Here is a 16017-nt window from a genome sequence, read left to right as displayed (position 1 = left end):
CGCGCTCTCAGCTGTGGGCCGGAAGTTTCTGGTTAGGACTCTGAGTCCTATCAGAGACCCAGGGTGCAGAGTCTCCCGACAGGCTCGGTGTGGCTGAGGTCGGAGGACCCGGGCCAAATGAGGCATCCGGAGGTTCAGCTGAGAGCAGGGCGGGACACCATGCCCCGCTGCCTTCCCTGGACGCACAGAGTCTCTGTCGGTCCCTGTGCCACGTGGGGCTGCTCTCCAGACCCTCTGCCTCTCTGCCTCGTGGTGTTAGGAGCATCCAGCGGGAGCTGACCTGTGTGGGATGTGGTCTGGTTGCAGTGTAGGGGATTGTGAGATGGGGGAACCGTCAGCTTCACACAAGGCTGGCGAGGCTGGCGGGGAGCCCCTGGGGAAGGCCTGGGCACCCTGTGTCCTGGGCATTAGGGCTGGCACTGTGCCTCCCTTCCAACAGCTACATTGCAGTCCTAACCCCCAGCACCTCAGAGTGTGACCCCGTATGGAGACAGGGTCCCTGCAGATGTAACACAGACGAAGTCGTGCTGAGGTCAGCTGAGCCTCTAATCCTGGATGACTGTGTCCTGGAAAGTTAGCCAAGTGAAGGCAGACACACGAGAGATGAGGAAGGCAGGGTCTGGAGCCCTGCAGCTGCTGGCCCGGGGACCCCAAAGATGCCAGCAGTCCCCAGAGGTGGGAAGAGGCCAGGGCAGGTTTCCTGCAGCTTTGGAGGGAGGTCGGCCTCGCCAGCACCCGGACTTCAGATTTCTGGAAACTTCACGGCTTCTGACCGTGAACAATGCGTTTCTGTAGTTTTCACGCCACTCAGTCTGTGGTCCTTTGTTCCTGCGGCAGCAAGAAGCAAATCCACTGGGGTTGGGAAGGTTCTTTCACGTACATCCCGCCCTGGAACACGGCATGTTTTTGTGACTCAGAGTAGCTCGTGTCCTTTCTGTACCTGGTGGGGAGGTGTTGGTGTGATGCAGACGTCGAGCTGGGTCTGACTTGGCTTTTCCTGCTTCAGCGATGCTTCTTAACTTCAAGGAACGGGGTGTGACCACTGAGGACCCTGGAAGGTGCCTTCACACGCCCTCCCCCTGCGCCACCACGGCTCCTACTTCTTGCTCGTGTTGGCCGTGTGCTCTTTCTCGAAATTGGTTATTGCGTGGTTTTCTCCATCTTCATGCATTCTGTCCCTTGTTCCATGACCCAGAAGCTTCAGTTCTTCCTTTTAACCTCTCTCATCAAACTGTTGCCACCTTTTATAAAACTCTGCCTTTGCTGGACGTTGTATTTATCAGGAATTTTACATGTCTTTTTAAAAACTGATGATTTTAAAACTAGAGTTAGTATTGATTTTGTAGTATCCTAGTTATTAATCTGCAGTTTTTGAGAGTCTGCTCCAACCTTTTCTTTTTTCCCCATAAACCCTGGTATTTTTATGCAAGTTTTTGGAGCGTGAGTTTTTCCCAGAGTGTGTTATTGTATTATAGCAGAAGCTTCTTAATACAGAAGGAGCTTATACAGATAATAACTGTTGCAGCAGTCCTTCTGTGTCCCGTTCTGTCTGCATTTGGTTTGTCCCAGCCTCCCAGCCCTGTGCTAGCTGAGAGCTTGCTGACGCTGAGCACTTATCTTGGGTTCTGTGCATGTAAGCTGCCAGAGGGATGGCTCTGAGAAGTGTTTAGCCACTGTTACCGTGGACAGAGAAGGGGTAGGACCGGAGGTACACAGTCTTTGGGCAAAACTCAGATCTAGACCACAGTTATGTTCACTTGAGGATAAACAAACAGAAGTAAATCCCTACCACCGAGTGTCAAAAGGTATTCTGGCATGTGGTGGAAAGGCAACTCTCCTGAAAGCAGAAGAGAACAGTCATCAGAATCAGAAAAAAAGACATTTCAGAAGGCTTTGGCTAGAAATACACACAGAGCAGAGGCCATAAGGAGGGACTCAGCTGAGAGGCAAAGGTATTGGAGTGAGTCAATAAAGGAGATGGTTGAAGACAAAGAGCTTAAGGTTTAGTTAAAATCTGTATGAGAAGCCATAGGAATGAGGTGGAGATCATGGGAATTCGCAGCAGTGACATGGAGAACACTCGGGCAAGGGCACTTGGGGTGCAGAGTAAAGCATGAGGCACCAGTGCCTAGAAGCTGGATACGATGGGTTTCTGGTTCCCGCCAGACGGTGTGGGAAGCTATGAAGACACGAAAAACAGGTGTAGCAAAGCAGTCACCAAAACGCGATCAAAGAGCATTTTCCTGAGCAGAAGAGAAGACCTGTGTGTACTGAAAGGTTCATGTTTGGAGCAAGATAAATGAAAAGAGATTCTTACCGTACATCTTCTGACAACATTTTTGAATTTCAAGATTAAAGTAACAACAAAATCCTGGCAGAATGCGGACAGAAGAAAGCATCAGAAATCAGCCCCCAGAGGTTCCCTGGAAAGGAAGTGCTGCCTGGCTGGTCAGAGGTTTTCTGTGTCTGACGGCGGGACGGCAGCCAAGGCCTTGAGAGAGAAATAGTTGTGATGCAAGACTTTTATACCCAGCCAAGTCGTGACTTTTGGGTGGAGGATACAGAGATTTGTTGTTGTTCAGTTGCTAAGTCGTGTCCAGCCGTTTGTGACCCCATGGACTGCATCATGCCAAGCTTCCTTGTCCTTCACTATCTCCAGGAGTTTGCTCAAATTCATTTTCATTGAGTCGATGGTGCTATCCAACCATCTCATCCTCTGCTGCCCCCTTCTCCTTTTGCCTTCAGTCTTTCACAGCATGAGGGTCTTTTCCAATGAGTTGCCTTTTTGCATCAGGTGGCCAAAGTATTGGCGCTTCAGCTTTAGCATCAGTCCTTCCAATGAATATTCAGGATTGACTGCCTTTCGGATTGACTAGTTTGATCTCCTTGCAGTCTGAGATTTGTAAGAGTTTGCAAAATATACCACCTACATTGCTTTCAAGACTGCGACGTTTCTTTCTGGTCAAGAGATGAATAAACATTCTGTTTATTTTTAAAGTTTTACTGAAGTACAGTTAATTTACAATGGGTGAATTTCTGCTGTACATCAGAGTGACTCAGTTATACCTAGACATGTCCCTCTTCATGCTCTTTCCCATTCTGATTTGTCACGGGGGTTGAATGTGGTTCCCTGTGCTACACGGCAGGGCCTTTTGTCTCCTTCCTGTGCATATTGATAGTCGGCATCCGCTCACCCAGGACTCCCGATTCGTGCCTCCCTCACGCCTCCTTCCCCAGTCGGCAGCCACAAGTCTGTTCTCTTTGTGAGTCTGTTTTTGTTATGCAGACATATTTGTGTCTTATTTTAGATTATGTAAGTGGTATTAGATGGCATTTGTCTTGTTCTTTCTGTCTTAACTTCATTTAGTACAATAACCTATAGGTTCATCCGTGTTACTGCAAGCGGTGTTGTTTTGCTTTGCTGTCTTTTACGGCTGAGTAATATTCCGTTGTATATGTGTACTATATCTCCTTCATCTATTCAAGAGAAGAATAAAAACTCTGAACGTGAGATAAGTCATTGTGTTTCCTGAGGAAGTAACCATGTATAGAATAATAATCGTAAAGATGCTGGTCAGTGATGTGTTATTGGGTACCACCTAAGCAGACACCTTTTGGGACTTAGTTCTTTACATGATAAATAGGTTAGAGGCCTTTGGTTATAAGCAATAGGGGGGGAAATCCTTGAACAGTTTAATCAGGAACAGGGATTTGTCACACTGTTGCAGGAGCAGATAATAAGCCTTAGAGGAACCCTGGCCAGGGTCAGGATGAGGATTTTCATGAGTACTGTGTTCTCAGTTTATGTCTACATTCCAGCTGTAACACATGCTCATCACAGCAAGGACTTCAGAGAGCCCTAGGTGATGCTGCGTTGCAGGGCAGACGCTCAGTGGTGGGTGTGCGTGCCCCTGTTTCTGCGGGTTCCTCCGTTAGTGACTGTGATCTGGGGAAGAGGCTGGACTTGGGAAGAGGATTGGTGTCCGTCAGGTGTCACCCTCCCGGGGTCTGGGGACGGGGCCTGTGATCTGACGGCCAGGGCTGTCAGAGCCGCCCGCGGTGGGGGAAGAGGCAGGCGGCTCCCAGCACAGCCTCAGAGCAGTGTTCCCAAGCGCGGATCCTGACGCTGGGGAGTTCCCAGCCATCATGCTGGCAGAGAGGGCAGGGTGCCCGGCTGTGGAGCCGGCAGTCTGTGTGGGGAAAGGTGACAGAGCCCAGCTGCAAGGACACGCGTCACAATGCTGCCCAGCGTCTCCCTGTGTGTCACGGCATTGGGATGGTGCTTTAGACACTTCCTGTGATGAGTGTGTTGTCCTCTTAAAATCAGAGCATAAGAATGCATCGAGGAAATGGTTATCATGAAGGTGGAGACCTGGGAAACTATTTCGGGCACAAATGAGCAAAGCTGAATTTAGACAGACTCTCAGATTGCCGCCGTGTAAGATAGAAATTTTGCTGGGGATATCGCGAGAATGGAAAAATGTGTGTGGGGGGGATCGGGTGGGCTTCAAGTGATTTCTCTTTTAAAGTGTTTTCCGTCAATGGTTCCGAGCTTGCACTACAGATACATTATTACACATATCCACATATATATATTTACTAACAGAACCTCAAGTACAGGAAGTCCCCCACCTATGAGCCTTAGAACTCTGACTCTTCAAAGATGCAAATGTGCGTTTACACGTCAAGTCACATAAGTTAGTTCACGTGTCTGACATCTGTAAGGTTGGGTACGTAGATGAACTCGGTTGGGCTTATGAACAAAGCAGACTTACGAATGGGCTCTCAGAAGGGAACTCGTTTGTATGTAAGGACTTCTGTAGTTTGTCGGACTAGAAACAGTGAGTCCACGCGAGTGTTTTAGCAATCCACGGAAGGGGCGGGGAGGCACACACCTGACTGAGTCCTGGCTGCACTTCCTAACCGAAGCCGCCCCTTTCTCTGCCCGCACAGGTTGTCTTCTAAGAGCCCCTGGAGATCCCCACCCGCCTCTCATTTCTGGGCCCACGACGTGGTCAGCGAGACCAGGGTGCTTTGGTGGCTGAGGGCCGGCCCTGCCCGTTGCTGGACTTGTATGTGCCGCTCGGACTCTGGGCTCCTTGGAGCTCTTGTTTACGTGGAAGTTTTGAGCCATTTTGAATCTTTTGAAGGAGAAGCCGCTGCTCGCAATGAGCTCGCAAAGCCATCCAGGTAAGCCGGACCCCGGGTCCTTGTGGCGGTTGGGTCCCGGGTCTGTCTCTGTGTTCATGATCACGAGCGCGGCTGGTTTAGGTCTGCCCCGTGGGCCGGGCAGCCGGCTCTCCATCTCAGCAGCAGAAAGACGAATGGGGCCTCTCAGGAGTCAGGGTCCAGGCTTGGCCCTGACCCGCGCGCTGACCTGAGCAGCACACACCTCCCCAGTACCTCAGGGAGGCGATGAGCTCAGGGCCATGTGTGGTCTGGAGAGCCGCTTCCTTCTCCCTCTGCTTTGATTCTGGGGGCCGTGGGGGTGGGCTGCCCCTGGGCTGGACACGATTGGTGCCCCTCGGTGGTGGGCGCCCACGGGCATCAGTCCTGGTGCCCAGGGCTTCACCAGGCACGGCGCTCGCATCCTGCACACAGCGAGTCTTCACAGGCCCCGACGTCCCCCACCTGGTGGGAAGAGGTGACCGGTCCAGGGTCACAGAGCTCGTGGCTGGGTGGGATCGGGGAGCATGTTTGTGCGGTTCTCGGGTTCAGAAGCATGCGGGGACACATGCTCAGGCTTCTCCAGCCCCGTCACTGAGTCACCCAGCCACCCAGTGGCAGCAAGCCCTGGCTCGTCCAGCCTCACCGTCCACTGCAGTGTGGCCTCTGGGCCACTTACATCTGTCGTCCTGAGTCCACTCGGGCAGGCGTGGGGTGTCCTGGAGGCCCTGCCTCCGTCAGTGTGGCTGGGGTCCCCACTGGATGAGAGTGAGGGGCTTGCTCTGCTCTCCTCCCTGGGGATCGGACCCCTGCACATCCTCTCCTGGCCTGAACAGAGTTGTCTGAAGTTCCAAGAGCAGGGTTCCCACTTGTATTTAGATACGAAGCCTTTATTGATTTAAATTGTTCATCTATTGATTGATACAGAGTGTAAAATATAATTAACAGTCTGGATCAAAAGGGGTGAACGTGGACTCCCTCCCACTCAGCTGGGAGCCTGCCTTCCTTCTGTGTCTGAAGATAAGGGTGTGTGAAGAAATGTTTTAATAGAGGATAATCATTCTATCTGTGGAATTCTGTGTTTCATTTTTTTTTTTCCATTTAGTACCTTATGAGCATCTTTTGATGTCAGTATGTACATAAACCTAACTTATTTTTGGTAGCTTACAGGTAGATACTTATGTGGTATTTAGAACAGCCCCAGATCATCATCAGACAATTATTATACATATGTTTTGTTCACACACTTTGTGACTATCTCCGTTGGATCAGTTCCAGGCAGTAGAATTGCTGGGTGGGTGGGCACCTGCATTGGAAACTTTGTTTACTTTGCACGTGGCTCCAGAAGCTCTGTCTCAACTTCTCCCCTTAATCCTAGTTTATGATCATATGTATTTTTCTACATTTGCACAGGCACTAGGTAGATTCAGTTTATTTCATTCTTCTCAGCATGCCAGGTGAAATTTATTGTTTGAATTTGCATTATTGTATAAATGAGGGTGCACATTTTTAGAAGTTTTATTTTATATTGGAGTGTAGTTGATTTACAGTGTTGTGTTAATTTGTGGTGTACAAAGTGATTTAGTTATATATGTGTGTGTGTGTGTGTGTTATACATATACACACACATATCTATTCTTTTTCAGATTTTTTCCCACTTAGGTTAATACAGAATTTTGAGTAGATTTCCCTGTGCTATGCAGAAGGACCTTCTTGTTATCTATTTTATGTATAGTAGCGTGTGTATGTTAATCCCAAACTCTTTAATTTGTCCCTCCCACCTTTTTCCCCTTAGTTAACCAGAAGTTTGTTTTCTAAGTTTGTGAGTGTGCTTCTGCTTTGTAAATGAGTTTGTATGATGTCTGTCTTTCTCTGACTGAACTTCACTTGGTGTGACAGTCTCTAGGTCCATCCTCGTCGCTGCAAATGGCATGATTTCATCCTTTTTAGTGGCCGAGTGATATTCCATTGCCCATTATCCAGCCCTCTGCTGATGGACATTTAGGTTGCTCCCTGGCTGTTGTGAGTCGTGCTGCGGTGAACACTGGGGTGCTGGTATCTTTTCAAATTACCGTTTTCTCTAGATCTACGTCCGCATATTGCCGTGTCATATAGCAGTTCTGTCAATAGTTATTAAGGAACCTCTATACTGTTCTCCATAGTGACTGCACCAGTTTACATTCCCACCAACGGTGTAGGAGGGTTCCCTTTTTTCACACCCTCTCCGGCATTTATAGTTTGTAGACTTTTTGATGATGGCTATTCTGACCAGTGTGAGGTGATACCAGATTTTTTATGAGCTGCTATAGACATAAATCTCATACATGCCAGTAGGCATTTGAAGAGGATTTTTTTTTCTCACTCTTTTTTGAATCTAATGAAGTCTATGTGTCTGCGTCAATACTGTCTGTGAAGTTTTCTCATGCATGTGCATTATGTACAGTTGACCCTGGGCCAGCCTGGGAGTCAGGGGTGCCAAGCCTCCGCACAGTGGAAAATCCACGTGTGGGTTATAGTTGGCTCCCCGCATCGGAAGTTGGCTACCCTGGATCTGTGATTCCAAGTCTGTGGATTCAGCCAGTCGCGGATGGTGTGGTGCTGTGCGTGGTACTAACCATAGAAAACCCTGCTATAAGCAGATTGTGTGGTGGTTCGAGCACATGCTGTCCAAAGGCCAAGTGTATTTGTATGTAGGAGTGGATGTATGCATTTTTCTGTATGTGTTATCTATACATAATAACCTCAGTTACTTAAATCAGTGATTAACTGATTACATCAGCGTAACTTTATCTTCTTTGTCTCTTTGATTTCTAGAGAAGCGTGTACTTTCTCTTATGATTATAGTTTCTGGTATTCTTTTACAATAAGACGTTTGTGGCTTTGTTTTTCAGTGCTTAAAATCTAACAAATGTGTCCTGGTGGCCCCAGTCTCCTAACAAAATACTGTGTGTTTGTTTCTCTCTGCTTCGTGCCCCTTTGCCCCAGAATTGATCAGTCTCCTAAAAGTGTTTCTGCCCTTGGGTTCTCTTGGCTGACAAACACTTCTCCACCCACTTATCTCCAGTACTCTCGCCTGGAAAATCCCATGGACGGAGGAGCCTGGTGGGCTGCAGTCCATGGGGTCACTAAGAATCGGACACGACTGAGTGGCTTCACTTTCACTTTTCACTTTCATGCATTGCAGGAGGAAATGGCAACCCACTCCAGTGTTCTTGTCTGGAGAATCCCAGGGATGGGGGAGCCTGGTGGGGTCGCACAGAGTCGGACACGACTGAAGCGACTGAGCAGCAGCAGCATCTTCGCATCACAGACCTCCTCCTCGAGGCTGGTCCCTGTGAGCAGCAGAGATCTAGCAGGGTGTTGCTTTCCCCTCCTTCCCAGGGTCCTTGTGTCTTGCGCAGAGGCCTCGCCCGTGGCTGTTGACTGTGGTCGGGTCCTGTCTGCTGCACGTGTCCCTCTTAGTGGATGGGCCTGGCCCCCATCCTCCTCTCTGTCTGACGCCCCCTCCTCCCAGGGCAGTCCTGGAGCAGCCTGGGTAGCTGACGCCCAGCAGTAGCATCTACTGACGTGAGGGTGGGCTTGCTGGCGTGTCTCTCCCGGCTGCTCTGCGGCCCACCCCTCATCCCCGCCCCGGGTGGGTGCAGGCTGGGGGTTGGGCTGAGCGATGGTCTGCACGCCCATCTGCCCTGTCCGCAAGCCCGTGGCCTGCCGGGGTGACTGCCTGCTCGCTCGTGGTGATCCCCCATCACTTGGATCCCCAGACAGGCATCTCCTAGGAAGTCCCTCCCTGTCCCTCGGCTGACACCACTGTGTTCCCACCGTGTAGACTCGCTGCGAGTCTCGTGTTGGTGTTTGTGTCTTGTCGTTTTAGTGGATTTGCGGGAGGAGGAGAGTAGTTAACACCGAACATGTTCGGTTTGCTGTTCAGAGCAGGGCCCCTCCCGGGGTTCCCCGTCCCGTCTTCGGCCCCAGCCTCCCTTGGGTCCCGCGTCCGTCTCTGCCTCCCTGGGCCTTGCGGTGTCCGTCTGTCTGGCCGCCCGCAAGCCCCGCCGCGTCACTGGCTATCCCCCGTCCCTCCCAGCCGCAGCCCCACAGCCCCTGTGTGGCCCTCGGGCGCCGCGGAGCCGGCCGGCTTGGCCCCGGTGATGAAACGAGCTTTTCACTTGGCGAGCGGAGGTCTTCTCCCCCGGCCCCCGCGCTGACCCCCTCTGGTGCTGGGTGAGGCGCGTGTTATGGTTTTATTGCTGTTCCTTCTGCACTTTGCCAGAGCCCGGCCCTGGCGCTCTGACGTAAAACTGCTGACTGGTGCGGCTTTTATTGCTCTGAATAATGATTGCGAATGCTGTGAGCGGCCCGAGGAAGCGGCCCGGCCTGACTCAGGCCGAGAGAACTCTCTGAGAGCAGGAGGAGTGAGGAGAGGTGCTGAGACGCGATGCCTCTCCCGCCCCAGCGCTGCACTCCCTTCTGCGGGGCTGTGCGGGGCTGGGGGATTGCTGTGAGGACGCGGGACCTCCACGTGGAAGGCGAGTCCCTCTCCCACACTGAGGGCCCGGGCACAGGCTCCCCTCCTTCCCTGCCTTCGTGTTCCTCAGATGACAGGCTGTGGTCGTCCCCGTAGCCCGAGTGTGCTGGGAGGTGGGGGCCTGGGTTGGCTCAGAGCGGGACCAGAGGCTGTCCCTCGGCCACGTTGTTACCACCCCGCCCCACCCCGAGCAGCTCAGCTTCCTCGCAGTGACAGTTCCGCCCAGAGGGCGTCTGGAGGCAGGGCTGTAGACCTTAGGGAGCCTGTGTGCAGTCCCCTGGACCACGCGTGGGCATCCGAACCCCACTCTCAACAGGAAACTGGCCGAGCAGGACTGGGATCCAGTCACTCAAGTGTCCTGACCCTCCCGGGAGCTAGGTGAGAGGCTTGCGTACTGCTAAAACACATGATGAGCCATTTTGAGGGAAACCTGTATATTTTAGACCTGTGTTTTAGTTTGGACCACACTCTGATTTGTAAGCATTCTCTTCACTCTGAAATGCCTCATCCACATGAAAGCAGCTGAACGTCTGCGTCGACAGTAACTTGGTGATTGATGAGTTCGACATAGTTTGATTTCTTCTGACCACCGTGAAGTTCTCATCCTGCAGGTCCCGGGAGGAGGCTCTCAGCTCCACCGGCCCAAGCCCGAGCCCTGGTCTTGGCCTCTTGGATCTTGAGTCTTGTTTCTTTCCACTCGGTTGGCCATCAGGGTTGTATTATATTTCAATTTAGAAATGGCCTCAGAAGGATGCATTTTTCTGTCTTTTAGATTGTGCTGTGCAAGGGTGGAATGTTTCAGGAGTATTGCAAAGTTTCAAGGGGAGGAAATGAATTTTGAGGACCTGCAGGGAACACAAAGGGAACATTGATTCTGAGCTGCTGGTGGTGGGTCATGGGCCCTGTGTGAGGCGCTGGGCCACAGGGAGAGCTGGGGCCCCGGGAGAAGCTGCAGACGAGGCCACGGGAGGCCCAGGCCAGGGCTTTCGGGGGGCGGGTGTGCAGCCAGCAGGTGCGGCCGTGGAGTCCTGGGGTCTCAGGCCCGGAGACCTGTGCTCACGGCCTCCAGGAGACGGGGGACGGGGCGAGAGCTTCTTCAGGACGGATCTGGGTGTGGCAAGTCCCCAGCCATGGAGTCCTCGGGGCTCAGGCCAGGAGACCTGTGCTCACACCCTCGGGGAGCCGGAGGAGAGCTTCTTCCTGACGCATCCGAGTCCCCAGCCGCTGGCGGGCAGGCCCAGGGGCTTCTGGACAAGACCGAGGCTGGGGACACAGGGAGAGGAGCCCGGGTCCCCAGTGTCCTGTGGAGCACAGAAACAGACTCGAGATCCAGCAGAGCAAGCCCAGGGCTCTGGAGACCAGTGGAGGCAGGTGTCCTGTGGGAGGGGCAGCCTCGCTGTTTAGCCTGACCCTGGGGAAGGAGGCGCTCACGGGCCCTTCATAGCACCTGCTTCTGCCTCCTCCAGGGCGGGTGCAGAAACGGCCTGCGAGTCTCCCAGCTGCGTGCGGCCCCAGGCTCCTCCGGGTGCCCGCCCGCGCAGTTTCGGCTCCTGAATTGTTGCGGCCCGGATCCTCCATGCCATGATTATCCAGGATCTTAATCAGTCAAGGTTTGTTCTGGAAATCATGGAGACATAACAGCTTCTTTTTCAGCCTCTTTTTTTTTTTTTTCCTTTAAATCCTCAAATTGTGTTTTGTCTTTTAAAAATCACGAATGCTCAGTCGTTATGAAGAGCTGAGAAAATTCTCTGTCAATGGAGCGTTGATGGTTTATTTTGGCAGTTCTCTGAAAATTCTTATACGGTTTGTGGAACATTTGCATTTATGTCCTCTTTTTCAAAACCACCATTGTAGAAATGCAAATTTCTGAATTCCGAGATGCTGAATGTTGGATGATTAATGATATTGAAACTTAAGAATGAACTCCCGGTATGTGTTTGACATAGAAAGCCCTGAGCCAGGATCATTAGAAACCACAGCACACAGCTTGTCGGTGGAACAGAAGGGCGGTGATTGAGGCGCCCAGCAGAGGGGCAGGTGGACAGGTGGGTGCTGGGCTGTGAAGGCCCAGGGCTGCTCTGTCTGCAAAAAAAATAGATGTTTCAAGCTTCTAATAGTAATAAATCGACATTGGTTACTTGCTTACTGCTAGTCAGACCCTGCTGTGCTCTTAGGGGCCTGGAATGAAGAGCGATGTGGTTCTGAACGGTGCTTTATGGTTACTTCGTGGTTTTCCACGATGAGCCTGGCCAGTGGGATGCGGGCATGTGTGCTAAGGCGTTCAGTCGTGTCTGACTCTTCTGTCACCTCATGGACGCCTGGCTTCTCTGTCCATGGCGATTCTCCAGGCAAGAATACTGGAGTGGGTTGCCACGCTCTCCTCCAGGGGGTCTTCCTGACCCAGGGATCAAGTCACCCTCTCTTCCACTTCCTGAATTGGCAGGGAGTTTCTCTTCGACTGGTACCACCTGGGGAGCCCGGGAAGTGAGATAGGACTCGGTCATTCCTGTTCTGCCACGAGGAAACCAGTATTGACGGCCGTTCAGGGCTTGGGGCAAGGCCAGGTATCTACTCAGAGACCAAACTGGAACCAGAATTGGTCGTCTGCCCTTGAGGGACGTGGGCCCCTCTGCCGGACAGATGCTGGGCACCCTGGACCAGTTAGCAGTGGATCCCGACCATTTATGTGGGGTGCCTGGGCCGGGCCAGGTGGAGAGAAGCATGAAGCCACCTCGACACAGTGGGGTTCACGGGGAGAGAGGAGATGGGCCGGGGGTAGGGGCCCCTGGAAGGCACGTGTGAGCAGAGTTGGGCGCAGGGCAGGAGCTCCACTGCCCCATGGGGCATAGAAGGGCCTGGAGGTGAAAGTGGGCTGGTAGAGGAGGGAGAGGGTGGAGAGGCAGGCGTGTCTGCTGTGCCCAGGTTCACACGGGCCCACCCCCGGCTGTTCTGAGAACCTGTTGGCCTGGAGAAGGGACCCTGGCCTGTCCCCTCCCAGCATGTTTCCACTGTGTCTCGAGTGTGGTTCTGAACTTCTCTGAGCTTCTCTCTGCTGATGCTTAGAGCTGGCTGAGGGCCTGGACAGGTTAACGGGAGAGATTTTGGTTGAAACCTTTTGTTTCATTTCCACTTTATTTGCTTATTTCACGAGACCATGATTCAAAACTGAACATTTTTTTTTTTTTGGAAAATGATTAAGAAAAAAATCAAATGAGGCAAATGACTGTGAACTTTGTTGAATCGTCTCTCAGTTCAGTTTAGTTGCTCAGTCGTGTCCGACTCATTGGGACCCCACGGACTGTAGCACACCAGGTCTCCCTGTCCATCACCAACTCCTGGAGTTTGCTCAGACTCATGTCCATCGAGTCGGTGATGCCATCCAACCATCTCATCCTCTGTCGTCCCCTTCTCCTCCTGCCCTCAATCTTTCCCAGCATCAGGGTCTTTTCCAAGGAGTCAGTTCTTCGCATCAGGTAACCAAAGTATTGGAGTTTCAGCTTCAGCATCAGTCCTTCCAATGAATATTCAGGACTGACTTCCTTTAGGATAGACTGGTTGGATCTCCTTGCTGTCTCTGGCTTTGTGTTTTTAAATGGGTTTTCTCGTCCCCACTTGGTGAGAGGAGGGGTATCAGCCTGTGACAGGGAGTGCTAAGCGGGGTGTGATGGAGAGACCTTATCGTGTGGTTTTCATATCTCCCCCCACCCCCCACAAAACAAGCAGAAATGAGAGGGGTGGACTTGGCTCCTCTTAGACACTGGTGCAGACACTGGTCCTCAGGCGCACTCGGTCCCGGCAGGCTCCCGGCAGAGCTGCATCGGGCTCTCAGCTCTGGCCGTTGTCAAGGTCAGAAGCCCTGCCGTCCGACGGCGGCCTCGCCCTGTTGGGCTTTAGGCTGTGTGTCCCCCAGCCCTCCTCCTTCTCCTCCTTGGTACAGGGTTCCTGCTGCCGCTGCTCGAATGGGACGATCCTGACTCAGAACCGGAGCATTCCAGGCTGCAGCGCACCTTCAGCGCTTTTGGGGTTTTAGGATGAAAAGCAGTGTTCCGTGTCACAGCCATTCTCTCGCTTCTACAAACACTGGATACTTTTGAAAGGTAGCAGGGAGGCTTGGTTAAAGGTGATATTAAGAAAAGTACGTATATGCTACATCTGCTGCTTTTTTCTGTTTGCAATAATGTTTATAAGGACTTCTGTGACATGGTGTCAGCATCCTGCTAGAGGTTGTTGCGCGCTCGCACCTGGGGGCTTCGTTTTCTGCACAAGACCACGTTCTCCTGGGGCTCCCACGTGCCCTCTGATACTGTACCCTTGCTGGGTCTTGATGACTTGTTGCTGTTGAGCCCTGTCTTCAAGCCTCTTTCGCTGAGGGAACTTTTGTGTCTGATGGCGAGTTATTTTTGCCTTTAAACTCCGAGGCCGTCTGGTAGAAGATCGCTTCTGATGGTGCAGTTGTTCAAGGTGCTGACGCCGAGGGAAGGCCTCCTGTTCCAGGAGCTAAAGATTCTGTTTTGACTTGTTTGCATTCATAGCCAAGTTTATTCCTTCTTAACTGTTTTGAATTTCCCTGTGACGTCCTTTGTAGAAACTGGGCGTTTGTTAGAGCTGCGGCTCTCGCTGACCTGTTGATTCAGTAGGATCTGTGCGGTGCTGCTGGAGTTGCAAGAGAGTCCACGGAGTCTGCTCTTAGCACAGCTTCACTGGACTGTGCTGTACAAAGGGCCCTCTCTGGCGTGTTCACATTGCTTGCAGTAGATGTATTTAGCGAAAGTTCCTCCAGGGTTGAACAGCGTGATTCAGAATTCTTAATGCTCCTCATTTTCACACGTTTTATTGATTTCATCCAGGTCAGGAGCTGACTGACTGTTTCTTACGGCCCCGCCCCCACCAGGGTCTGACACACAGAATGCAAGCCTGCTTGCCGCTTTTTGTGCTTGAAAAGCTGCCCATCCCAGCGCTTTGCCCGAACACCTGCGGTCTCCACGTAGCTTTTCATCCAGACCCGTCACGCCTGGGCCCGGGGAGCTGGCTGCTTTATTTCACTCCCACTGAAAGAATCAGGGAATGGGAGGAAGGTGGGGTCATGGATCTCTTTCTTAGGTGCTAATACACGGAAAGGGCTTTTAGAAAATTTGGGAAGGCGCTGGGGAGGGCGGAGACCTTGGAGGGCAGCGGTTTTCGCTAGGAGGTTTAGCCGAAGCTGGAGATGAGGGCCTTTGTGTTTTGCCGTGCCGGACGCTCAGTGCGTGTTGGAATCAAGTCACTGAGGGTGATGGGACAAAGACCGGGTGGCGGGTCAGGATTGCATCGGCTGCTGGTGGGTGTCTGTGGTCGCCTGTTAGCTGTAGGTCCGGTACGTGAGCAGGGACAAGCTGTGGCTGCCGGGGAGGGACAGGTCAGAGAGGCGCTCCTCACGGGGGGTCTGAGGCTCTGGAGTGGGGGCGGGGTGCAGGCGGCTGCTGCCTGGGGGCTATGCACGTGGGGTCCCCATCACCTGGGCCCTTGTGGGGTCCCTGCGTCCCCGTCCTCCCAGACGACGCTGCACCCTGGGGAGCTGCTGCTTTACTGGATACGGTTTTGGCCGTCCATGTCCTTAAAGACTTTTTGGAAGGTGTGGATGTTAGTCTCCAGTTCATCAGCTCCACTGGGAAGGAGCCAAGGCAGGTGAAGGCTGGAGGATCGCAGGGGAGAATCTGAACCCAGTGCCCGCAGGAGACCTGGCCTGGAAGTGCTGAAACCCCACTGAAGTTTTTCCGTCCTAAGGAGCCCAGCCTTTAGGAAACGCACTGCCTGAGATCTGAGTGGCCGGCAAGGCGCCCAGTTCAGCCACCCCTACCAGGGCCACTGGGGCCTCTGAGAAGAGGGCAGCTGTCTGTCTGCCCTTCCATCTCTGGGATCAGGCTCCCTTCTGTTACGTCCCTGGTGATCTGTGGCATTTGTGGTGGTGTGGAAAGGGGGCTGGGGCCACACTAGCGGGTGAGAGGCCAGCTGGTCACGCTGGGTTCCACGGAGGGGCCGGAGCGGTCCCGGAGGCAGGGTCAGCAGGGCCTGGTGGGTCATGAGTCGCTGCGTGGAGCCGGGAGACCCCAGACTCGGGAATCCATCTATCCCTGCCCAGATGTGCTGTAGACAGAGACCCCCGGGCAGGGTGTGCTCCCCGCTCTGCCCTCCCGGTGTCCAGCCTTCCTGCCCCTTCCTCTCTCGTCTCAGCGCCTCGTGCTGCACTGGCTGGCCCCTCTGCCCAGGGTCAGGCTCACACGGCCGCTGGCTCTGGCCTGGACCAAGACGTGGACGTTTCAGTTCTCAGCTGGGCTTTCTCTGAGCTCCCA

The 16017-nt window shown here is 52.8% G+C and overlaps 1 protein-coding gene across 3 annotated transcripts in view; it reads left to right on the top strand.

The window, feature by feature from the left end:
* HDAC4 (histone deacetylase 4) overlaps positions 1-16017 on the top strand; it is a 288731-nt gene that overhangs the window by 45214 nt on the left and 227500 nt on the right. For 2 of the 3 annotated variants that reach the window (XM_070368625.1, XM_070368624.1), the window contains exon 2: positions 4954-5190. The exons of the other annotated variant lie outside the window; for it this stretch is intronic. In XM_070368625.1, coding sequence (XP_070224726.1) covers positions 5169-5190 — 22 coding nt within the window. In that variant the 5' untranslated portion in view covers positions 4954-5168. The remainder of the gene's footprint in view (positions 1-4953; positions 5191-16017) is intronic. 3 annotated transcript variants of the gene reach the window in all.

Source organism: Bos mutus, chromosome 3, assembly GCF_027580195.1.
Source record: "Bos mutus isolate GX-2022 chromosome 3, NWIPB_WYAK_1.1, whole genome shotgun sequence".
Taxonomy (NCBI): domain Eukaryota; kingdom Metazoa; phylum Chordata; class Mammalia; order Artiodactyla; family Bovidae; genus Bos; species Bos mutus.
This window is presented reverse-complemented; position numbering and strand designations above follow the sequence as displayed.